At 39.1% G+C, this 25,402-nt stretch overlaps 2 protein-coding genes across 14 annotated transcripts in view; one reads left to right on the top strand and one right to left on the bottom strand.

Annotated features, from left to right (window-relative positions):
- Positions 1–15,160, bottom strand: part of TET1 (tet methylcytosine dioxygenase 1) — an 83,452-nt gene extending 68,292 nt beyond the window's left edge. For 3 of the 5 annotated variants that reach the window (XM_057403258.1, XM_057403262.1, XM_057403263.1), the window contains exons 1-2: positions 15,042–15,159; positions 2,372–2,461 (exon numbers count right to left, since the gene is read on the bottom strand). The gene's annotated coding sequence lies outside the window, so the exon portion shown is untranslated. Of the gene's footprint in view, positions 1–2,371; positions 2,462–4,829; positions 4,913–15,041 lie in introns of those variants that run through there. The other 2 variants (XM_057403261.1, XM_057403259.1) reach the window with 2 other exon arrangements.
- SLC25A16 (solute carrier family 25 member 16) lies at positions 5,571–23,715 on the top strand. Of its 9 annotated transcripts, none has more exons than XR_008971443.1 (10): positions 5,571–5,769; positions 6,740–6,832; positions 8,947–9,080; positions 10,644–10,707; positions 15,016–15,137; positions 15,627–15,693; positions 19,281–19,443; positions 19,619–19,695; positions 20,338–20,406; positions 22,139–22,272. XR_008971443.1 is itself a non-coding variant. In XM_057403267.1 (10 exons), exons 3-10 carry the CDS (start codon positions 8,710–8,712, stop codon positions 22,293–22,295), a joined length of 813 nt encoding a protein of 270 aa, XP_057259250.1. In that variant the 5' UTR covers positions 6,740–6,832; positions 7,325–7,405; positions 8,638–8,709; the 3' UTR covers positions 22,296–23,715. The 9 variants fall into 9 exon arrangements, 8 of the variants coding, with proteins under 8 accessions (XP_057259247.1, XP_057259248.1, XP_057259254.1 ...); XM_057403267.1 differs by lacking the exons at positions 5,571–5,769; positions 19,619–19,695 and adding exons at positions 7,325–7,405; positions 8,638–8,746 and having other exon boundaries at positions 22,139–23,715; XM_057403264.1 differs by lacking the exon at positions 19,619–19,695 and having other exon boundaries at positions 5,573–5,769; positions 22,139–23,715.
- Positions 23,716–25,402: the final 1,687 nt, after the last annotated feature.

Raw genomic sequence — 25,402 nt, 5'->3', positions numbered from 1 at the left:
GGAAATCACAGGCTTTGAATTAGCCACTACCATTCAAAATAGAGATCCTGGTACTGTGACAGATAACTTCTGTGAAACTGTTCTGCACGCTTGAGTGTTTGGAAACATTACAAAAGAAGGGGAGAACAGAACAGGAAACATAACTACATGATCGTTATTTAGTCCAGATCTACTGTCTGCTTGCATCTTGAATATAGCATGCAGTTCTGGTATGCTTAAAAGCTGGAACTTAAAACGGCACAGAGAAATGTGGCAAGGGTGGCCAAAAGCACAAGGAGCAGCTAAATACACCAGTATTTTTCACCCTGGAAAGAAGGCAATCTGGGTAAAATGCCAACTATATATTATAAAAGCAAGAACAGCATGGAAAGCCTTGTCAGAGAGTGAACAGTCACTGTTTTTTCTGAAGTAGAGGGTAACAAATCAATTTAAGAAATAGATGCATTGGAACAGAAGACAGCTACTTCTTCATGCAGCGTGTTGTCAAACCATGGAACTCACCGCTACAGCACATTGTAGATTTTTTTAATCTTTACAGGTTAGATTTTTTAAAAGCAAAATTAATAGAAGTTTAATCAAAAGCTATTTAAGACAAATACTATTTCAGCTGTATATTATTATACTTGAAGATGGAAGAGTAGAAATAGCCCTGTATACTACTCAAGCCTTCTTTCTTGTGTATGTGCTACTGGTTACTGTCAGAGATAAAGTTTGAAGCTAGTGGAACTTCAGTCCAACACAGTGCTACTATCCCTGGGTTCTTACACAGAAGAACATGCAAATTGGTACATACCTACAAAATTAATAAAACCAGACAACACAGTACCAAGGAATACAGTGAAAAACCCCATAAAGTAGTTCTGCACTGCAGGCAGGTCTGGCAAAATTTGAGTCTGTGGTATCAGAGAGCTGTGAGGGGTAGCTGCTCTCTGAGAGTCAGGGAGCCCCACATGACAACCAACAGGGCAAAGACCTCACTAGCCAGCAACACTGTACACACACAAGGCAAACAGAACAGGCCTACGGATGGTATTCCCATGCAGCAAGGAGTCCAGACAATAAATCAGCTTCCAGAAAATGAAGCCAGTCTGAGGCTGAGCTAAGAAGTAAACCTGCAGGTCAGAAGCAGATCTAGTGACCCAGTGGGTAAACAAAATTAGACACAATGCAAGAAGCTACCAAGCAGGGTCTATAGTGACAAAAGAGAACCAAAACTAGGCTCTAACTCAACAAGAAATACACCTTACTCAGGGCTGGGCTTAAATAAAACTCCTGAACCTATGGGTAGAGGATGTAGGCAGAAGCCCCAGGTGCAGCTGGTCAGGTACACTAAGACCTATTAGTGCCCTTAGAACCCTGACCCTGGAAACAGAACTATTCACATACACTGTCATGAAATCAATCCTGCAGAATCATCTGGATCAGACCTCTGCAACAGGTGCGGCATCAGCTCAGGCTAGGGAAGGTTAGACATGTCACTGATGATGAACCTAAGTTAAGCTCTCCACAAACCAAAAGCTCCAGGACTGCAAAGACACTTATGCTGCTTTATAATGGAAAGATTGGATCTAACCAGGCCAATCTTAGCTAGCCCTGCCTTGTTCATAGTGAAAAGGTGATGCTGAGACATCAAAGTTCACTCCTTGTGTGATTATACATCATGGATTAAATCATCTACCTTGCAAAGCCTCCTTCACATTTATTAACTCAGACTCCAATGTGACAAAGTGACCAGCCTGCTCCCAGACCAGATATGACCTAGGAACCTATACGTTGCACTGATGTGGTGCTGTGCCTGTGAACCCAGCTGAACACAGGCCAACCACTGTCAGTGCCTCTGTGTTTGTAATACAGATGATCAGATAAATTACCCACAACATTGTTAGTTGGCAGTATCTGAAAGAGAAAATTCTTGAATGCCATGAGTTTAATGCAGAAACTCTTGAATTCTAATTGTAGTTTTGACAATGACTTCCTCATTTAGTCTTTCTTGGCCCTGGTTCTGTAGATAGTATCTACATGCCTGATTAGCAGTGAAAGCAAGTTAACATTTGTAAGCATGCTGAACAGAGATAGTTTAAGCATTAATACCATTTTACATGAAGTATGGCCAAAAGCGACTATGATTTAATCTTATGATGCCCATTATACAGGTCCATTTAATTTACTCTAAATATTTCTTAGCAGATGTACCTGAACTGTGGTGGGCAGCATTTTGCCCCCACTTTCTTTTTATTGGAAATCTTGGCCCTTACTTCATTGCATGATTATGAGTAAGCAACATACAGCATGAGTGCAGAATGACTGTGTTGAGCCTGGGTAGTAAAAACAACACATCTGGGAAGACATGGCTAATTCTGCACGCACCAACCTGGCATTACTGGGTGCTTCAAGTCTACTGCACTTTTGCAGCAAGCCATGTGATACCTGAGGGTATGAAATGCACACCTCTTCCCTGCACCTGAAAGAAAGGAGAACTGGTTATCTAGAGAAATTTGGCATCACTGCATTTGCAGACTGAATGACTTGAGAGAGTCACATATTTCTGTTTCTCAAAGACCTTAGTGACACACTGTGAGTAAGGACCGTTGGGGTCCTGAGGGTGCCTACAGGTGTTAGTGGCCCTGGCCAGCGTCACCTGGGGCCTCCAGCCACACATGTGGTCTGTGGGCCCAGGAGCTCCATTTAACCTCAGGCCAGAACCTTCTTGGCTCAGCTGTAAGTGCGCTGTTTTGGGTTCTATTGCTGACCTAGTTTCTTGTCTGGACCTGGCTGCTAAATGACCTTCAGACTTGTCTCCAGTATTGTTCTGGGCTTTATCTGTTGCTATTCCTCTGGATAGACTTTAGACCTGCTTTGTGCCCTTGCTGTGACTGCTGATGGAGCCTGTTCTCTGCAACCCCTTCTGCCTGTACTGCTACAGGATTATGCTGGTTGGTAAATATACTACCTGTGCTGCAGTCACCCTTGGCTCCTAGCTCACCTCACTGCAGGAAGCAGTGCTGTTTTGTCTGCTTGGTGACAAGAGATAAAGAGAGCTTGAGATGCAACATTAGTAAAGAATTGAGATTTGCTTGAGTGTTTCCAATCTTCAAGCCTGCTGCAGAAGAAGGAAAAAAATTCTTAAAGAAGAAATCCTCAAATACCTGAGTTTCATGTAGGAAAATTTCTGTACTCCTGGTGGGTTTGGATAAGGTTTGGGGCAAAAGAACAGACAACTAGATAGAAGTCACTTCAGATTGCTAACTAGTAAAGACCAGAAGCAAGTATAAAGTGGGGGAAAAAAATATTTCTGATGTCTATAGTCCAGAGGCATAATTCTTGAGGATAATTTGTAAAACTGTCTCAAAACAGAGCTTGATGTAAATCAGCATAGTAAAAGCACTGAAAATAATCTTTTTGGCAACAACTGTCATGAAAATAGCTTATCTAACTTTAGACTTGATAATTTATTTCAATTGATAAATATTTGAAATATCTTTATGAAAATAAGCATCTTCAACAACAAAAAAATCAGACACAAATTACAGCTATTTATAAAACTATCTACCTGCTTGAATTATTCCTTAAGTTAGGAGCTCTGCTCTTGAGCATCTTGACTTTAATGTCTTCCCCTGTTTACCATCAATCTGCTAGGGAAGGATGATGTAGTGTCAGGCATAAGTACAATCTGAGTGGCATTAAAAATGCTGATGACTTCTAAGAATGGCTCATAAAAGAGAAGTCAGCAGAGAAATCCTGCAAACGGCAGAAATGTTTCAAGGTAAAAAGATGAAGTGACAGCAGCAAGAATGCATAAAGCTCACTGCTGAATTCTTTTATGTGTTACTATATTTCTAGGAAATGTTCTGTTTAACTTTGCAATACAGGTTTCTTATTGCTTTCCTAAGCAGTATGCATTCACACTGCATACTTCTCTAAATTACAAGGGTTAACACAGTACCCTCCTGAAATACCTTGCCTGTATCTAAAGCAAGTAATAGCCCATATATGCAGTTACCCGATTTGTCTAGTCATTGGTGAAACTCTAGAAATTAGATGACTTTCAGCTGTTAGTGTAGTTGCAACACTTTTCTGTGGGAAAGCAGTAAATAGATTAAGTTTCTACAGCTGGAGCTGCTAAAGCAGTATGACTGCTGTGGTGGTGGTAGGCTTTTCCTGAGCAGAATCCCAAAAGAACACAAACTGGTTGGGGAAAACCATATCAACAGTGACTACAAAGCTTGCTTCAACCACACACAGAACAACTGCTTTTCCATTAAAGACTTAACTATCAGAGTGGCTTGAACAAAAATTATGAATTTCCTGGGTATATTAAAAAATGTAAAAGTCTTTAGAGTTTTCTGCTATAAAGGACTTAATCTGTATGCTGTCGAAGAAATCTGCCCACCTTTGCTGTGCATTTTTTTATTATTGGAAAAAAATGTATACTGTAACAGTCATTTCCCAAGTATATAAATGACATAATGATCAAACAGCAAAATAAAGTTTTGTCAATGCAGAAAAACATTAATTTTAGGGAAAAAATTTGAAGGAAAAAAATGGGTATTTCCTCTTGAAGGCATTTTGACACAAGCAGGAAGAAAAAAATGTTCCAACAAGATTGTTTGGAAATGGGTTCATTTTACTTGTGCAAGCATTGAGAACTGACTTTTCACGTTGAAAGACTGACTTTTAGAGGGGAGACTTTGGTATCTGAAATACTGGAAACTCTGGTCAAGATGATGAGGCAAAATACACCTGAAAAATAGATGAGTAACAGTGGAAAACTGAGAGAAAAGCTGACAGCATTGACTTTCCCACCAGTGTCTGGCATCAGGTATGCTCACCTTCCTTACACCATGCACCAGCACTCAGACCATCTGAGGGTGTTTTCCAAGAGTTAAGGACAAAAGTTTAACTAAATGCCTCCTGGAAAGCCCCATGTACTGTATTCAGAAGAGACCTTGCAGAAAACCTAAAAAATCACAAAAAATGTTGGCAGTTGCAGAGACGACCCTGGCCTTGACCCTTCTGATTCTAAAAAAGCTGTTTGTTGGTTGTTTTTTCAGTATCTACTTTCCTTTCCAATGCAGTTTGAAACGTGAATAGGAATAAAAACTCAGTTTTTTTTTACTATGAAACCATAATTGTAGACAAAAGAAATACCTATGTTCTAGTATGAGGTTTAAGTAACCATTTAAACGCTTTATAAAATTGATGTATTTTACTGTATAGCCTAATTAACACTATTTATGCTTTGGTTGCATGCACACACACGTGTACAAATACGTCTACGTCGGAACAGTAGGGCATCGATGACCTTTTTCAACCAGCAACAAGCCGTTCCCGGGGGTACTGACAATTCACACGGCCGGCTAAGGAGCTGGCTCCCCGTTCAGCCATCCTCCCCACTGCACCGGACTGAGTACACGGCGACCACCGGCCACACCGCCGGCTCCGGCCGGATTAACTCGCAGCTCTCCCCGGCCACCCAAGGCCTCCCCAAGCCCGCCTCCCCGACTCTGACGCGATAAGCAGGCGCCTCGGCGCGGCTTGCCGGTCCCGGCCATAGCTCATCTCGGGCCGCCCCGAGCTCCGCCCCTACGCCGCGGCTGGGGCGCCGCTGCCCCATGCGGTGCCCGCTCGCCGCCTGAGGGAGCCGCCGCCGTCCGCACCCGGCCTGGCCCTGCCCCATGGCTTCCCCGGCGGCGGCGGGGCCCGGTGCCGCGCTGCCCCCGGGCGCGGCACACCGCGACTTCTACTGGCTGCGCTCCTTCATCGCTGGAGGTGGGTGCCCCGGGCGGGTCCCTGCCCGGCGGCGTGCGGTGCCTGGTCTGTGCGGGCCTTCCACGGGCTGCAAGGAGTGGGAGAGCAGGCCGGGCGGCCCGGGGTGCAGAGTGGGGGGAGGGCAGAGGTCACTTCCATGTCAGTGTCCCCTGTAAAGCTGCTGTCGAGAGGATCATCGCTAGGGGAAGCGGGGGTTTCATTCCCCCCCGGCCCCCCTCCCTCCCCGATATGCTTGTGCGCGGTGGCTCGGTACAGGCGAGTGATTCGCGCGCTTATCAGCACCAGTGAGGAGTCCTGGGCAGTCGCAATTAAAGAGTCCGAGAGCTCTAGCCCTCGTCGGGGTGTGGGGGAAAGGTTGGCTGTCTCTTTCCGGAAGCAGTTGCGACTGCGGTTGTGAAGATTCAGGGATTGTGAAGCTGGAGCCAGCCTCGCAGGCATAGTCCCGTGTTACTAACCTCTGACGGAAAAAGCCTCTTTGTTCTTGCCACGGGGTGTCGTCCCATTTGCCCGCTCTGCAAGGCGATAGAAAGATGTTTCGTTTATTTAAATTTTTCATGTCAGTCTGTGCTCGCTGTTGCATCTCTGGCTCTGAAGCAGCGCAGGGTACACGGTGGACGCGTATCTCACTCCTCTGGGAGAGTAGCCAGGGCCGTTTTCCGCAGAAGGAAACCAGGTGGAAAACTCAGCAGCTTTCTCTGAAAGGTTCTGCTGTGACTTCAGCAACTGAGAGCAGTGGAGTTCTGGGTTTTTGTAATCTGGAAAAGTAGTTTATATGTTTCATTAAGGATTTAAGGGTTTTGTAGTTTATTTCTAATAGAGACTGTTTACTCATCATAAGAACTTTTTTCAGTTCCAGAGTTTCTCCTCCCCTATTGCATTTAATTTTTTTTTTTTTTAAGAAATACCTTATTTGTCTCTGATGTAAGGAACTTCTGCAACCCATCACTTTTCTGTTTCCCCTCTTGGAAAGGTGTTGCAGGATGTTGTGCCAAAACAACTACTGCACCACTGGATCGAGTAAAGATTTTGCTGCAAGCTCATAACCACCATTACAAACACCTAGGTAAGATGGCTGCTGTGTGTCTCATTTTTTGTTTTAAATTCAATGTGTATGGCTTGGGCATATATATACGATATATCATATATATGATGTGGCTGATTAAAAAAAAATGGCATTGACTGGACAGAAGGTTGCATCAGCATTGTCAGTCTCTGTGCCATATTTTGTTAGCGTTTAAGAAGAAAAGCAAAGCCCTGTGGAAGTAAGTTGTGGCATTGGTTGGTGTGTTAGAGATTGAGATGTCAGAATAATCCTCAATAAGGCATCTAAGAGCTCGGCTTGATCTTCCCCTCACTGAAGCCTGCGAAGAGATTGGTAATCACAGGTTCAAAGCTTGGATCATTTACGTAAGAACCATCACTACTGCTAGTAGCTGCTGCAGTCTGCCACAGCGATTGCCAGTTCTCAGGGCTCAGCAGCCCTTGTTCACGGGTGATGGTGATTATAAGATAGCGACCACTGAATCCTGCAAAACTCACACGTGCTCGCTTACAGACAGTAGCATGGTGGTTGTGAATTGAAGGTAGAAGTGGATTTGTGCAGCCGATCTGTCTTCTGCATCTGTGTTGCATCACGGTGAGAAAAGAAACCTACAGTTAGCATGTTCAGAACCATTCTCTGTGGGGCTGTAACAGTGCCCTCTTGTGCATAGCATTTGAGGTATTTTATGTCATACGTGTTTGAAATATGTCATAACTTAGGTTCTGAATATAAGTGTGTTACATTGTCAAGAAAACAAATGGAATAGGTTAATTCTACATGTAATGAAACTTTGGAATTTTTCCCCTCAGACACTAAACAGAAACAGAATTCAGTGGAGTTTTTGTGAATATATTCACTTGACTGTACCAAAAAGGGAAACACAAGTAGGGTAGTGTTTTGGTAACATAAGTAGGCACTCAGATGTGCAGTCTAAGAATTGAAGGCTGAAATCATTGGTTTGACTGATATATTACATTTTTATTTTCTGTCTGCTTTGTACTGTGCCATAATTAGCAAATAAAATCTTCTATTATTCCCTATTTAGGGTATTAGATATGATGCTGATTATTTGAAATGTGTCTGACTTGACTGCATATCCTTGTTACATGTAGGCAAAGAAGAAAATTATGTGGGTGAGATACCTGTAAGTGCAGAGACGTGATGGATTGATTAGTTAATCAAAGCCCTCACTAAATGTTTTTGCTGCCCTTGGTCTGGCATTGGTTTGGCTCTTGGAGCATGTGTTTTAAGAAATAAGAACAGTAACTCCTCATGACAATAGAGAGAAATTTTAATCATGGCATAAGTATTTGTATGACATCTTGAATTCCAGAAACTAAATAATACTTGTTTTAGTGAAACTTCCATTTGAAGTTTTTCAACTACTTTTTTTTTTATTGTCTGAAAGTAAGATAAATGTGTAAGCCTTTTTCATGTTCAGCTCTTACATAATTAAATGGTTGCATATGAATGAAAACTGTTTAACTGTTAGTTTAAAAAAGAATTTAAAACTCCATTTTATAGCAATTGTGCAAACTGATAATATGTTTGTAATAAAACTGTAGGTTTTTCCCAAACTTTGTGTGATCTTGCATTATTTCTTGCCTATTAAGGGAACAGGATTGCTTTACATTGCAACAATCCTGGGACAGGAAGTGTGAAATGTTTAATGTGGAAGTAGTGACAGTCTTAAACTCGTTTACTTCCTTTCATTCATGATGGCATGTAGCAATATCAGATTGTTTTCCCACGGTTTTAGATTTTGAAGTATTTATTTTGAATTGGCTGAATTGCAAGTCAACCAGTTTCTTTCCTTCTGTTGCTAGTATTAGCTTCTGTGGGTGGACAGCATCATCTGCAGTAGGATTGCTTGCAGTCCAGGAAGTTATGGGGCCTGAATGTGTGATTTGGAAAGAGGTTCACTGAGTCTGGGAGGTGAGAAAACTGATAAGGCTTAACCTTAAATCTCCTGCTTATGGCAGTGTTTAGGCATTGAAAGTGGATTTTTCCGCTCTCACAGTTAATAGGCAACACTATCCAGCCTCAGTTCTATGCATACTTACTGTTATTAATATTTGCTTGATTTATTTTTTTCCCCTCCCCACAAAAAATATCTTTTTTTGTATTGCTGGCAGGAGTGTTTTCTACATTGTGTGCTGTACCCAGAAAGGAAGGTTACCTTGGGCTGTATAAAGGAAACGGGGCAATGATGATTAGAATCTTTCCATATGGCGCAATTCAGTTTATGGCATTTGACCAATATAAAAAGGTAGTTGTATTTATTTTGTGGTTTGTTGTTTTTTTTTTTTTTTCCCCCTGCCTACAATGAATACAGATTCTTTAAGTGGTCAAAACTAACACTGACACTTTTACAATATTAATTAGCTGATGTCTTTTCTAAGGTTGCTTTCTGAAATCTACCTGTTAAAAATGTCAGGACACCAGTGAAACTTTTTGTAGTATTGCTTAAGGGGAAAAAAAACCCACTGATTTTTGTACCTTTGTATTGTGAGAGTACTATTTCTTTTTTTAATGAAAAAAAAAACTAATCTCAAATCTGCTGCTGTTTATGTTGTTATAAAGTAGCCCTTTGTGAATAATGTAGCAACAAAACGTGAAATGGAACCTATTGTGTTGGGATTCTTAGTACTTGATGGATAGAATAACTTAAATTTGAAAATCTGTCTTGATATGACTGTTATATTTGACCTGACAAATGACTATGTCAGGCTCTAGATAGAAATGACCTGGAAGAGAAAATGCTTATTTCAGGGTTGTACAAAATTGGTGGATTCCTTTCTGCTCTCGTGCATTTAATACAATAATACATAATAAATCCATGTAACTTCTTTTGGAGGTCAGGTATTAACATGAACATGTTTTAAACTTTCCGTATGTGTGGTGAAGAATACCATTTTACTGTTAGCAATAAGGAATGCTGCGTTCGGAAGGTCAGATTGAATACCCAGTGAAGTAAATTGCATGATCTTTACTGAAGACAGTGAGACTGACATTGTGTTCCCTTCTCTAAAGAGCAAATTTCAGGAGGCTGATACAAAGTAATTGTTACAAGCGTTACAGTTTCTTTTTTTGTGGTATAATCATAAATGCTGTTGATTTGTGCTTGTTTTATGTTATGTTGAATGAAAGACTCCATGCCATGCTTTATAATGAAATGATTTACAAATCTGCAAATTTTGAGAAACCATTTGGCATCAGAGCAATTTATTTATTAATTGACAACAACATTCAAGATGTTTTGCAAAAATGTATAGAATGGGAAAAAATATAAAGGAAGATACGAAATTATTTTCTTGATAGCAGAAATTGCTTCTTAAATAGCCTGTTATTTGATAAAAGCTTGCATTTTTTTATTAAATCTAGTTAAAGTCTTAAAAACAGCCTTATAGGAGTATGTTTCATGTACTGTGTGTAGAAGAAAAATTTACTCATCTCAAATGTCTCACTTTTCAGCTTTTCTCAGTGTCCTTTTCATTCTCTCATGCAAGGATAGTGTTCGGTTTGCCTTGTATAACATGTTAAAGATAACTAATCAGCCTAGTGTCTGAAGGAAAAAGTACAAATACTTTTAACTAATCATTCTGCCTTGTTAGTAGAATTTTGGCACTTTCGTGTTTTTAATAGGAACTTGGTAACAGCAGGAATGCTCAGAAAATTCCTCTATCAGTAATTAAGTGATTTGGTTTGAAATTGTAGTGTTGTAAACTTTTTGGAAACAGCTGCGGAGGTTGCATTAATGTGCTAATAAACTGTGATGTACTTCCCTGTATTTTCTGATGTACGATTATTGTAAATGTGCTGTATTTTGTAGGTAATAAAGAAGCAACTTGGGATTTCAGGACATGTGCATCGATTAATGGCTGGATCCATGGCAGGTATAGTTCTGTACTTGATTTCAGACATCCCTTTTGCTGGAAAGTTAGTATTTGTTTAGAGGATGATTTGATGTGTTCTCAGGTCAAACTGTTGCAGATTTGTATTAAGCAAAAGTACTAGTAAATGGTTAATAGAACAAATAGTTGCCTAACTGAAAACTGTTTAAGTATTCTTTAAAATATATTTGTTCAAGCATTTAATTCTGTGCTGTGTTGTAAAGCACATTTTTTTACTGTGTTCATTATGGCTTAAAAAAAAGAAAAATCCAGCCTCATCAAGATCAAGATGCAGGTTTCAATAGAATTGGCTCATCAGCCTGACTGCCGTTTCTACTATGTTGAATATAAGTCCATAGAATTAGAGAGAATTGGAAGAATCTGCCCTTAAACGGGTGGATTTTTTGGATTTGCTAGGAATGTCTGTACTTTTCAACATGCAATGGAGGAGTGTCATGATACTTCTTGGATCATACATGTGATCAAGACTAGGTTGGATGAGGCCTTGGGTGATCTGGTTTAGTGCGAGGTGTCCCTGCCCATGGCAGGGGGGTTGGAACTTGATGATCTTAAGGTCCTTTCCAACCCTAATTATTCTATGATTCTATGAATGTTAAAAAGCATAATTTATCAATTAGTGCAGTATCAGTAGAAAAATCCCATTTTAAACTGCCAGTACGTAGTATGATTATACATTTCTGTTTTCCTTTTGCTAGTCATTCAGCCATAAGTAGCTAAGAAAAAACAGAGAAAGCTAAGTAATAGTGGACTGTTTTTTAGTTGAGGTGGTTCTTTGTGTGCTTTTAATTTGTAGTTTTTAGGCTTAATACTGTTTTATAAGTAGTTATGACATGAATATTAATATTTAGCTTCTTTTTGGAATAAAAATAATGGGATTTGTTAGCACTAGCTTTAGTTAAACTAGAAAGATCTTATGAAAGTATTTTGGTTTTGCATGCCATCAGAAGAAAACGAAAGAGAATGAAGTGAAACAATTCAAAGATCCTAAAACTCAGCAAAACACATTTGGCAAGATATGTTCCAGACCTTGGCTGGCTTTGTATCTGAAAGAAGTGGAAAAAATACCTAGGTGGTTTTTCATTGAGTGTAGTTTTTTTTTGTTGTTGTTTTGTTTGTGTTTTTTTTCTTCTTCTTTAAAAATTTCATTCTTTCCCTCCAGCTTTAACTGTATTAAAGAACAAACCCTTCCTCTCCTCTTCCGCCTTCCCCAAAGAAAAAGCTTATTAGCTATTTTGGGACCCTTGTCAGAGACCTGGAACCTGACTTGAGGCACTGTGAAAACACTGACTAATCAGCTTAACTCTGGCAGTGTTGGACATGCTGGAATTCTTTGCATAGATAAATTAATAGCATCTGGCATTGTTTGAGGCATCTTACTGGTTAAATCTGGTTTGTGTGCTTAAGTAATAGAATTAAAATTAATATACAGTACTACCTGGAAACCGTGATCAAATGAAATGTTTCATGTGGTGCATTTAAATACAATATACTCAATAGTATGGTATGGAGAACCCCAAAGCTGCATAGATGAGCTAGACTTGGGCATGTGGTGAAATCAATACAGCAGTCAGGTATAGTAATACTATCACATGTGAGTGTCCTACTACTTACCTTGAGTATGCCAAGAAACTAGGAGGAGAAAGGAGGCCCTAAGAAGAACATAGAGTTTGAAATCTGATACAGAAGTTATCTAGGTTTGCAAACAAATAAGAAAAAACTTTTAAAAGCAACTGTTAATATTTCTTGCTTTAAATCCTGTGGCTTAGCTTCTTGCTAGCTCCAATAAGGGATAATACTCTGTTTCTTCCAAGTTTAACTGACTAAAGGAGATAGCACGCTACATGCACCTCAGTGTTGGTAGAAAGGGGTCTTCACAGTTTCCCGGAGCCCAACATTACGCAGTTGAAAATGGATAACCCTTGTTTCTCTTTCCTTTTTGTCATCTTTACACCAAGTACCCACAGAGCTGTCTGCTTTCACTTCTGTTTACACTACTGATACTTAAGTGTTGCTTATGTCAGTGTTTCCAACATTACTAGCAGTCAACAGAATTAGTTTCAAAGTGGTGGGAAACTTCTGAGTATCTTCTGTAACTGATAAACAGGATCAAAAGCATATCCACAGGGAAAACAAGGCAATGAGGATGGGGGCAGTGGAGTAAGAGAAAAGAAAAACCTATTGTAATGCATATATTTAAGGAGGCCAAGTTAAAGTTAATGTGGAAACTTTAACTCTGAAATTTCCTGAGTCTTGTGTGATTCAAATTTCAGTTGTAACACCTCATTAACAGATAGATGGTATATAACTTCTAAGGAAAGACAGCTGGAGAGAAGATAGAGAAATCATAGAGGTCAGTGGGGTTTAGGAAACAAAATGATCAAATAACACCTATATCACAGGGTGATTTTGCAAATCTAAGTATTTTTGTATTTTCTAATTGAAAAATCTGAACAAAAATGTGTACTTCCTACCCTGCACTTGATGAACATAAAAAAATCAAAAAAGCTAAAAAATACCAGATGTTATCTAGAATCAACTCAAATTACATAAAACTTTTACAGAAAACATGTTTTTAGTTTTTACTTTTAGTAAATGCAATTAGAAAATGGTATGGATCTGGGAGGATACTGACTGTCTCAATCCAGACACTGGGAATTGCAGTATATATCTCGTGAGTGTTGAGATCCTTCCAATTCTGTCCTGTTTAACTGACCATGGGGGAAATTTTTATCTCTGCTCTCATTATCTGGGATAGTCTTTGCTTCCTCAGGACAGGAAATCAGCCTTAAGATGCTGTGATTTGATTTCTGACAACTCATAATTAAGGAATAGACATGAGTAATTTTGTTGATTTCACCAGTAAATCTTTGTGTCCCAAAACTGATCACAAGTAGGCAGTAACATGCCTCTTGCAGTTGCTTCAAAAAAGCATATGTTATGGCTGATATTAAAAATCCCATTTTTTCCCCAGAATTCACAGCTAGAGGATTTTAAGAGGAAGGAAAAAAAAAAAAAAGGAATGACTTTCTGTGAAGAGTTTGTTTGCTGTTGGAGTTATGTTTGGGTTTTGATGTTTTTTTTTTTATCCCTTCCTGTTACGGTTTTCTTTTGACCTTGTGGAAAGGAGGAGAAATTACACACCTACAAAAAGAAGTATTATTCAGACACTTTAAAACTTAAAGAGGAGGTGGTAATTTCTTGCCAGCATAAAAAGTGTGCTTATCTTCTGTAGGACTAATTTTTAAAGGTAATGTTTAACTAATTCAGAGTCTGCTATGAAACATGACGGTTTTTGCTTTCTTTTTCCCTTTTTCCTAGGTTTTGTTTGTTTGTTTTGGTTGGTTGTTTTGTTTTTTTTTTAAGTGCTGGTGATATGACATTAGAAATTACCTCTGTTGTTAGGAAACAGTTTTAACTGTTCCCTTCAAATCATTTGTCAGCAATTGAGTGGTTTATCTCAAAAACTAGCAGTAGGAAATAATTTGTTACTCAGGTAACTGTTGGAGGAGTTGTTCTATATACTGAAGTTCTGTTTCCAAATGTACAAGTTGGTCAGCATCTAATCAGTTTTGAAGCAGTTCATAGCTGGATAAATACCAAGATTTGGGTTTTTTTGGCATCTTAAGTCTAGAAATAGGTTATTTTGGTCAGAGTTTTAAAGCAGGTGTTAACATGAACTATTAAAATGCAGTAATGCAATGCAGCAAAGTACTTTTCATCACTACCACTCTGACTTTCCTTTAAATGCTATTAGAATATATTTAGTATTTTCAGAGGCAGTAGATACATGTGTCTATATCCAGTAATCTATATATCTATATCCAGTAATCACATCAAATTCTGACACAACCTTTTTGAAATTAAACATGTAAATTTGGTGGTTTGCTTTTTTATTTATTTTTTTTTTTCCCAAGCTATGGTTGGATTAAGTTTCATGGTTGCAATCCAGAAAAGCTGATGCAGTTGGCTAGCCTGATGCTTATGAACCATGGATTTAAATAAGATTGTTCATTTGAATACAGTTAGGCCTATAAGTCTTTGGAAAATCAAAGTCTAGGTGTGCCACTTCAGTGAACACAAAGTATAAACATAAATCCTTCATGTGTTCCTGAAGTTAGTGTTCCTATTTGCTGATTATAAGTGACTTTAAGTGTTTTGTTAACCAAATAATTTGTATATGCTATTATATTCACTGCCACAAAAGGAAATTTTAATTTTCAAAATAATCCTAGAATCAGATAAGGTGTAGGTGAGTTTTGTTTGCTTGTTTTGTTTTTGTTTTTAATAAAGGTATTACAGCAGTGATTTGTACTTACCCTCTTGATATGGTTAGAGTTCGTCTGGCATTCCAAGTAAAAGGGGAACACAAGTACATGGGAATTATCCATGCATTCAAGATGATTTACACAAAGGTATTTTTTCTTTTAATCTTCAGTCCTGTCAAAGCAAAGTATGCTCTTTAAAGAATGTTGCACTGCATTGAAAATAGTGGCTTGGTGGAAAATAACATGACTTCATTGCGTGCACATTGAATCGCTTTAATGTAAAAAATTATCTAGATGCTTCTACTTAGGCTCCTAAGACTACATAAGTAGGAGTTCAAAAGCAGCAGAGAGGAGTTGCTTTTCAAGAGCTAGTAGTAATGATACAGGAAAAAAAAACCTGGGGAGAAGTGATATGTATAATGCAGAGATGTCTCTATTGGATGTAGATTTTTCTCCTTCATTTTCACTTCTGTATATCCTGTGGCAGCAGTTCCCTCAATTCTTCAGGCTGAAGAAATGGAACTTGATTTTAGCTCCTTTGTGCTAGATGATGCAAATCAGATTGCTGTCATGTGAATTTGTATGAACATCTGTTGTATTTCTTGCCAAAAATGTATTTGTATTTTTCTTTCAAAGGAAGGTGGTTTTAGTGGGTTCTACAGAGGGCTGATGCCAACTATTGTAGGAATGGCGCCATATGCAGGTAAGTTAAAAACAGAACATGGCAATCCTTCAGCAGTTATGTGCCCTACTAAATTTACATAATGCATTTGTACACCTAGTTAATTAGCTTCTGTTAAAATAAAAAGATTCTGGTTTTTACTGGATTGAAAGGGGAGGCCTGTAGAAGCATTTGCAACTCTTCAGTCTTAATCTAGAATTGATCTATGTGTTTTAAAGCAACCTCAATAGGCAAAGTTTATCTTTTATGAAATTTGGAGGTAAGAGGAAGAGAGGTAAAGTAGTGGCTCTTTCTCTTCTGCTTCCCGGTTTTCGCACAAGAAAGCACTTCAGATATTTTTTTCTCAAACAAGTAGATCCATGAGAGCAGAGAGCTTTATGGATTGAGATCCAGAGTCTCTGTATTGGCTCCATCTGCTGGTGACTTTAATGTAACTACTTAGACAACCTAAAGCCATGTGGAATGGAGGAACCTCAGAAGTGCCCAGCTAAAATATACCCATGATTAAAATATGAGAGATTTTCTTCAGTTAAAAAAGATCTTAGGAGTTACTCTTAACTCCTGAGCAATCCAGTAATTTAAAACCCTCAGTCTGTCTTATTTAAAGAATTATTTCAATGTTAATTATAAACACTGATTCATTTGGACAGAAGTTAGTGTAGAAGTTCAAAATATTATCTTATTTCTTTCTGCTGAAGAAAAACTTCCAGAAGAACTGGAAAATAGTTTTTAATTAGAGATGTGTGCACGTCTACGGGGGTATGATATAATAGGCATCACAGAAACATGGTGGGATGGCTCCTATGACTGGAGTGTTGGAATGGAAGGTTACAGGCTCTTTAGGAAAGACAGGCCTGGCAGGCAGGGAGGGGGAGTTGCCCTTTATGTTAGGGATAGGCTGGAGAGTATGGAACTCTGTCTGGGGACAGGTGAGCAGTCCACAGAGAGTTTGTGGGTCAGGGTTAAAGGGAATATAGCTATGGGAGACATTACTGTGGGGATCTGTTACAGACTGCCTGATCAAGGAGAACCTGCGGATGAAGCACTCCATAGACAGATAGGAAAAGCCTCACGCTCACAGGCCCTTGTTCTCATGGGTGACTTCAACCACCCTGACATCTGTTGGAAGGACGGTACGGCCCGGCACAAGCAATCCAGGAGGTTCCTCGATTGTGTAGAAGACAACTTCCTTCCGCAAGTAATAGAGGAGCTGACAAGGAGAAGTGCCATGCTTGACCTGGTGCTCACCAACAGGGAAGGGCTCGTTGGAAATGTGATGTTCCAGGGCAGCCTTGGATGCAGCGATCATGAGATGCTCGAATTTGAGATCCTCAGGACAGTGAGAAGAGCGTGCAGCAAGCTCGCTGCCCTGGACTTCAAAAGATCAGACTTTGGCCTCTTCAGGAACCTGCTTTGGAAGGTTCCATGGGATACAGCCCTAGAGGGCAGAGGGGCCCAAGACTGTTGGTTGATATTCAAGGATCACCTGCTGCAAGCTCAGGAGTGTTGCATCCCAACCAGAAGGAAGTGCAGCAGGAGGGCCAGGAGACCTCCTTGGATGGATAAGGAGCTGCTGAGGAAAATTCAATTGAAAAAAGAGGCTTATAATAAGTGGAAGCAAGGACAGGTGGCATGGGAAGAGTACAGGGATGTCCGGGAAGCTAGGGACCAGATTAGGAAAGCTAAGGCCCAGTTAAAATTAAACTTAGCTAGAGGTATTAAAGATAACAGGAAGGGATTCTACAGGTACGTAGCAAATAAAAAACAGACTAGGGAGAATGTAGGCCCCCTCAGGAAGCTCTCAGGAGAACTGGCTACACAGGATTTGGAGAAGGCTGAGGTTCTGAATGACTTCTTTGCCTCAGTCTTCACTGGCAAAGGTTCTGACCAGACCACCCAAGTCTTGAAAGGCAGATGCAGGGACTGTGAGAATGAAGACCTTGGGCCCACTGTAGGAGAGACCATCTTAAAAATCTGAATGTGCACAAGTCCATGGGTCCTGATGAAATCCATCCGCGGGTCTTGAAGGAGCTGGGAAATGAAGTTGCGAAGCTGCTGGCCATCATATTTGAGAAATCATGGCAGTCAGGTGAAGTTCCCGACAAATGGAAAAAGGGAAATATAACCCCCATTTTCAAGAAGGGGAAAACGGATGACCTGGGGAATTACAGACCAGTCAGTCTCACCTCTGTGCCTGGCAAAATCTTGGAGCAGATTCTCCTGGATGGCATGCTAAGGCACATGAAAATCAACAAGGTGCTTGGTGACAGCCAGCATGGCTTCACTAAGGGGAAATCCTGCCTGAGCAATTTGGTGGCCTTCTATGATGGGGCTACAGAACTGATGGACAGGGGTAGAGCAGTTGATGTCATCTACCTGGACTTGTGTAAAGTGTTTGACACTGTCCCACACGACATCCTTGTCTCTAAATTGGAGCGACATCAATTTAATGGATGGACCACTTGGTGGATAAAGAACTGGCTGGATGGCCGCACACAGAGAGTTGTGGTGAATGGTTCAATGTCCGGCTGGAGACCAGTAATGAGTGGCGTCCCTCAGGGATCGGTGTTGGGACTGGTCTTGTTTAACATCTTCGTCGCTGACATGGACAGTGGGATTGAGTGCGCCCTCAGCAAGTTTGCCGATGGCACCAAGCTGTGTGGTTCAGCTGATATGCTGGAGGGAAGGAATGCCATCCAGAGGGACCTTGACACACTTGTGAGGTGGGCTGATGCCAACCTCATGAAGTTTAACCATGACGAGTGCAAGGTCCTACACCTGGGTCGGAGCAATCCCTGGCACAGCTACAGGTTGGGCACAGAAGAGATTCAGAGAAGCCCTGCGGAGAAGGACTTGGGGGTGTTGCTTGATGAGAAAATGAACATGAGCTGGCAGTGTGCGCTTGCAGCCCAGAAAGCCAACTGTATCCTGGGCTGCACTAAAAGGAGCGTGACCAGCAGCTCGAAGGAGGTGATCCTGCCCCTCTACTCTGCTCTTGTGAGACCTCACCTGGAGTATTGTGTACAGTTCTGGTGTCCTCAACATAAAAAGGACACGGAACTGTTGGAACAAGTCCAGAAAAGGGCCATGAGGATGATCAGGGGACTGGAGCACCTCCCATATGAAGACAGGCTGAGGAAGTTGGGGCTGTTCAGCCTGGAGAAGAGAAGGCTGCATGGAGACCTCATAGCAGCCTTCCAGTATCTGAAGGAGGCCTATAGGGATGCTGGAGAGGGACTTTTCATTAGGGACTGTAGTGACAGGACAAGGGGTAATGGGTTAAAACTTAAACAGGGGAAGTTTAGGTTGGATGTAAGAAGGAAATTCTTTCCTGTTAGGGTAGTGAGGCACTGGAATGGGTTGCCCAGGGAGGTTGTGAATGGCTCCATCCCTGGCAGTGTTCAAGACCAGGTTGGATGAGGCCTTGAGTGATATGATTCAGCGTAAGGTGTCCCTGCCCATGGCAGGGGGTTGGAACTAGATGATCTTAAGGTCCTTCCCAACCCTAACAATTCTATGATTCTGTAAGTGCAGCTTTTTGTTTATTATGATGATGCATTGACAAAGTTTGCTTTTTTTTAATGAAAGTACATTAAATTTTCTTTTAGGTTTTTCATTTTTTACCTTTGGTACCTTAAAGAGCATTGGACTTTCTCAAGCACCTAACTTGCTTGGACGGCCTTCATTAGATAATCCTGATGTCTTAGTTTTGAAAACACACGTAAATCTGCTGTGTGGTGGCATAGCTGGAGCAATAGCTCAGACGATATCGTAAGTTTGGGTGTTGTTCGTGGGGTTGTTTGTTTGTCTGTACTGCTTGTATCTGCAAATATGATTTTACGTAAGTCTCATTATTATTAGTGAAATTTTTAAATCGGGTCAGACAGACACAGGAATTCAGTTATTTCCTACTGTTTAATTTACTAAATATCTGTTTAATCTTCAGGGTCTTTAAAGATATATGCATTGAGTCAATTAAACAAATTCAGACAGATCTCCTAAAATCAGTTGGAATCTTGTTTGGTAAGCTATGAAACTCTGACCATAAATATAACTTGCAGAAATTTATTACTGGACTTTATTTTCAAAACAATGTAACCTGGGAAGCCATAGAACAAACAAAACAAAACAAAAAAACAACCAACCAAACAAAAGCCAAAAAAAAAAAAAAGACCCAAGTCTTGGGTATTGTATTTGGCATTTTTTAAATTACTTTGCCTGCTTTCTCCATTTTCCTGCTGCCCTTGTCATGTTTTATTTTGTCCATAAAATTAATTTAATGGACTTTTATGGCATCAATTTTTCACTGAAGCGCTGCATTACAAATTAATTTTCTATTAATTCTTAAACTGTTAATTTTATTTTTGATTCACTCTCTAGTGTTTTACAGACTGTCTTATAGTCTCAGCTGATCTTCATGTATCTTCCTTACTCATGCCAAATGGAATATATTAAGAGATCCGATTTGCTCATTTTGGTTGTATGAGGGAAGTCTCCCTTTTTAGGAGAACTTTCAGCTGTGTTGAGAATCTGAGCCAGATTCCTGAGTCCCTGAAAAGGGAGCTTGGGGGTTGTTTGTGAACTTCTTTGTATTCCTTTTTTAAACAATATTCATATAGTCATCACATGTCTGGTTGAACTGCTGTTCAAATATCTTTTCTATAGATATCCCCTTGATGTAACTCGTAGGCGGATGCAGTTAGGAGCAGTTCTCCCAGACTCTGAAAAGTGCCTGTAAGTATTTTCTTTTCATGCATAGTAACGGAATTTTTAGATGTCTGAGCAAAGTTAAATTCTTAGTTTTAAAAGTAACAAAATAAAACCCCCCAAACTATTGTGTTGTTGATTTATTCATTTTTTTTTAATGAGTAAGTTTCCACACAGTCAATAGCTGCCATTATTCTGGGGTTAGGAAAAAAACCTGGTAATCTCAACAGCACTTTTGTTAATAATACTGCGTTTGTATTAGTAACGCTTTTTTTGCATTAACTCAGCTTGCAATGTCTTCCTTTAATATTGGCAGGATTGCTGAGAGACTGCATGCTTTTACTGAAACTGAATGTTTCAAAGTGTTTTTTAATGGTGCAGAGTCTGTTCCATAAGATGATTTTATTTGACTTTTCTTGCATTGGTGGTAATATCCCACACCCCACACATTGGGATTTTCCAATAGAAATATAAGTACCATATCCTTAAAATCATAGGATTAAATCAGCTTTCATTGTGAAATACTTTCTAAATTTTAAATTGCCTCAATAGAATTAAATTGCAGGGCAGTTTTATCTTGGTTACTTTCAATCTTCTGGAATTGCATGTCTAAATCCAGCGTGATTAACTGTTAATCTCCTCTATGATGAATTGGATCTTAGTAGTCTCTCTTGGTGACCTTTCATAAACAAATGTATGTGTTGCTTACTGTGAAAGCTGATGTTCTGTTTTCCTTAGCAGCCTTAAATCCCTTCCCTCCCCCCCCACCCCAGCCTTGCCTGTTTTCCACTCCAGATACTTTTAAAATAAAAATATGTTAATTTTATAGGGGGTTTACTTTCTGAATTTGTGTGGCCTACTTTTACAGACTTTAGCTTTCCCAATTGAACAATGTTGTTGTGACTGTGTTTGGAGAGAGCTGTGCCTTGAAGGAGAGTAGGCATATATACCTTCAGAGAAGGAGATTATAAACAACTAGGAAACCTTGAAGCTTTGAGGCATATGGAAGCTGTTCTCAAACAGCAGTATCTTTAACAGCTTGGAAATATTGAGCACCTTGGAGATTTTTACATTGTTTTGCATTCAAGACTCATTTGCTCAGTTTCAATGTAAGCATGTGAGGAAAACTGTTCTTGCATATACAAATCAAATTCTGCTTTCAGTAAGGTCGAATATATCCAGAACAAATTTCAGCCCTTCTCTTCTGAGAGAAAATACTAGCTTTTTGTCATTGTGGACAAAGCTACACAGAGAGCTAAACAGAAACTTTCTATGCAGAACTTTAGAAGGATGGGTAGTATGATCAAGTGCTCAAAGAAAGAGAATAGGATGCAAGCCTAAATACTGATCTGTAATGCAAGAAGTGTGTGCTACATTGAGCAAATTATGTTTCTGTTACTCTGTATTATATTTGTAAGAAGAATGGATGCTTCTCAACTTCTTCCTGTCAGACAGACAACAGATGTATAGCCATTCTGGTGTAAAATGTCTTAGTGTATCTATTAGGGCAGGTGTTTTCAGACTTAAACTTCTTTAGATGGGATTGCACTGTCCTCTTTCCAGTTCCCGGCTCTTATGGCCAAGTTTCTTGCAGAAGCTCAGGCTGTGTTCTGAGTCCTGAAAAGTCTATAACGCTTTATGAAGTCCCATAGGTTTTTCTCCATAGATCTCTTAAAAACCAAGTGTAACAAGTGTCCTGCAGGGATTTTGACTACTGAATATGTGTATCCAATAATGATTTGAGTTCTTCGTTTTCCAGTACAATGATGCAGACACTGAAATATGTGTATCAACAACATGGAATACGAAGAGGATTATACCGTGGTTTATCTCTAAATTACATTCGTTGCATTCCTTCCCAGGCTGTGGCTTTTACTACATATGAACTTATGAAACAATTCTTGCATCTCAACTGATTTTTATTTTAAAAGACCTTACCATAAAACTACATTATCAGTCCTTAAATTATATTGGTGAGTAAATTGCTTGAAGATTAAAAAAAAAAAAAAAGGTTATCTGTTGCTGTGGAACTGCTGTTGTCTGACAGTTTTATTTGCCAAAATGTGGTTAATTTCCTGGAGTGAAACCAGGGGACAGATCAAAATAAACATTAGTTATTAGTTAGCTATAAACACTTTTATGTACTTGATCTTCGAGGCTTCATTAGATCAATGTTAAGAATTGCACAGTTTTAATATTACACCCACATTTTATATGGGTTTCAAGCTGTTAGTTATTTAGCTTTCTCACCATTGCAGGAGTTAAACACACGATTATACTGCTTTTTAAGATAGTAGACATCTGTTCTTTAAAAATTAAATAAACTGATTTGAACAAAATGCAGTGGTTTTCATGTGCAAATACTTGCCAGCTCTGTAGAAGCTGAACTTAAGCATCTTTTTGTTACTTTTTTGCACAAGTGTTCTGTATGCAAGAACAATGCATCTGTCTTTAGACTGGTACATATGACTGTCTCTTCTCCCGTGTGAAGAAAAAATGCTCAGTTGTATTTAACATTATTAAAGATGTTGTAATTTGGAAGCTGGTTACTTGGCATACGTTCTGTTCTGAAAAATGCTACACAAATAAAAGTAGGGGGAACTTTTACAGTGACAAGTGCTAGAAAAGATCTCCTCAAGGCAGGTAGTATAGGCCTACTCTTAAAAGGCATTTCTGTACCTCTTCTGTGGAGCTGAATGTTCTTGATTCAGCTTATTGGTGTCTAAGTATTTTACATACTTTCCAGTCCTAGCTTATGTAAACAGGTTTGTCCATACCTTAAACCATGGAGACAAACATGACTGCATGCTGCTGCTTTTACTTATTTAAGCATATGGACCACATTCAACCTCTTCTGCAAGAAAAGAAAACGAAGATTGTACTGAAAGCTATAGATGTATATATGTACTGTTTCTAAAGTATGGTATGCAATAGACTATTACATGTTTTCCTCCTTCTACAGTTCCTTTTGTAGAGGGAACTATTTTACAGACTTGTTTATACATGATTTGCGTTGGTACTTTTGATTTTACTCACTTGATTCAGGAAACTGTAAAGCATTTACTTTAAGTGATGTAAATTATTTATTGTAAATATTTTGGCAGTGTCTTTCAATAATTGGTTATGTTAAGTGGTGGATGGCTTAAAATCGATTTGCTTCATCTGGACAAATTTGACAGACTGGATCTTGACTTATATATTCAATACCAACTTTGTGGCTCAAATTTTTTTTTTTCCAGTTTCTCAGAATTATGTATTTCTTTGATACTTAACAATGGAGCTGTGGACAGAAAAAGAAATGTATTTGAATTTATTTTATTAAAAATTTTGAACTAATGTGTGTGATCTGTATGTATTACAGTAAGAAAGAATGCATGTAGGTTAATCTGTGTAACATTGTCATTCTTAATTAACAAACAAATAAGAATTTTCATCTGATCATTTAGTTTTGTTTAAATGAAAACTAACCAATATCAGTGATTTTTTTTCCTTTTTTTTTTGTCTTGTAGTCCTTGCAGTAGAGCTAAATTCACTGTATTAAAAAAGGACTGCTGTATTCACTTATATATCCCGTCTGTCTCTTCAGTACTTTCAATGTACTGAACAAGCAAATATCTAATTTTAGACAGGAAGAAGTACAAGATTAGGGTCCAGCAGGGCTCATTTCTATACCTTAATCACGTACTTTCTAATTATTTTTTCTGTTTACTTTTTCAGCACATGTAAGGAGCCTGAATATCTGAGTTTGTCCATATCATAATAATTAGATAGAACTAATAGTTCTATCCAGTAATTGTTTTTTTTTAATCAATTAGCCTTGGTGAATATTTTTAAACCCACCTATTTCCAATACTCTTTGACATAATAGAAAAGAAATCCTCACCATTTTAGGACTCCTTTACTTGAGACAGTCTTATAGTGGCTTATCCATGATACGTGTTGACAATCTCAGTCCTGGTGGAGTTTGTGTGCAGTGATTAAACATTGTGTCTTTACAATAAACTCCATACTTTACCTCCACATTCTCAGAATTGAAATTTTTCCTTGCTAATGTTCTCCAGTTGTTTTTTTTGTTGCTAATTTAAATGAGCTTAGACCTCAGAGTCGACAAATTCTGACTCTTCAAATTCCTTCCCTCTTTTCTTAAATAAAGGAGTGCTGAAGGCACTTATTATAAGCCTTCTTTTACATTTGCACCTCAAAACGACTGTATTTGTTAAGAAAAACAGGCATAAAACAAAAGGTCTGTGTCCTGTATGCTTGGTCCTTAACTGTGTTTTTATTCTGTGCAATGAGTGTAAGTCTGTTCAACTGAGATCTCTGCTTCAGTGATGTGAGTGATAAGACTGCCCCCCCGCGCATTCTTGGAGTGAATCTTGGGATACTTCAGACTGGTCTGAGTTAGGATTCCTGTACTCTCCTCCTTTCTACTCCTGTTGGCAGAATCTGACATGTTCTCTCACCATATTGCTAGCATGGCTGCATAGTAAAACAGTTCAGGAAGTTGATGGCTTTACTTGCCATTTATACTGTTTTGTTCTGCTATGTAACCTTTGGGTGCTGTTTGACATTTTGCCTCCTCCAGGGTAGATTGACTACATAGTGCCTTTACTGTTAACCCACAAAAAGAAAATAATGGGTTTTATTGGTGTTGCCTTACTGAACCAGCTCACACTGTGACTGCATACTTGCTAAATCTGATGCATGGTAAATTTCATCTCAGTTTACCTTTTAAGAATAAACTTGCTACCTGGGGTGGCAGCAGGCAAATATATATTACTGAGTCAGGTGCTGGAGAAGACACAGCTTTGGGTTCCCCTCATACATTTCCACAATTCAATGTATGGCCTAAAAAATGAGGGCATATAAAGCATGCTAACTGTTTCACTGCTCACTCTGTCACAGGATTGGAAGAAAAAAAATTATCTTGTGATAACACTTTTTTTTTTTTTACAATAAATTCCATAATTTAAGCAGTTCAGACTTGGAGAATGCTTATGCATCTTCAAATTGTAGGCACATT

The sequence above is a fragment of the Pezoporus wallicus genome, unplaced genomic scaffold (genome assembly GCF_028554395.1).
Source record: "Pezoporus wallicus isolate ANWC-B61680 ecotype Strahan unplaced genomic scaffold, APGP_CSIRO_Pwel_v1 contig_4264, whole genome shotgun sequence".
In the NCBI taxonomy this organism is placed as follows: Eukaryota; Metazoa; Chordata; class Aves; order Psittaciformes; family Psittacidae; genus Pezoporus; species Pezoporus wallicus.
Note: the sequence above shows the minus strand (reverse complement) of the source record. Positions and strands in the feature narration are given on the sequence as shown.

What these genes read in the sequence shown, in the direction of transcription:
- SLC25A16 (XM_057403264.1), top strand. Translation starts at nt 5,676, where the DNA reads ATGGCTTCCCCGGCGGCGGCGGGGCCCGGTGCCGCGCTGCCCCCGGGC. An exon ending in AATGGCTGGATCCATGGCAG is followed by an intron (nt 10,708 to 15,015) that starts GTATAGTTCTGT and finishes TTTTTAATAAAG; the next exon opens with GTATTACAGCAGTGATTTGT. An exon ending in GCAATAGCTCAGACGATATC is followed by an intron (nt 19,444 to 20,337) that starts GTAAGTTTGGGT and finishes TCTTTTCTATAG; the next exon opens with ATATCCCCTTGATGTAACTC.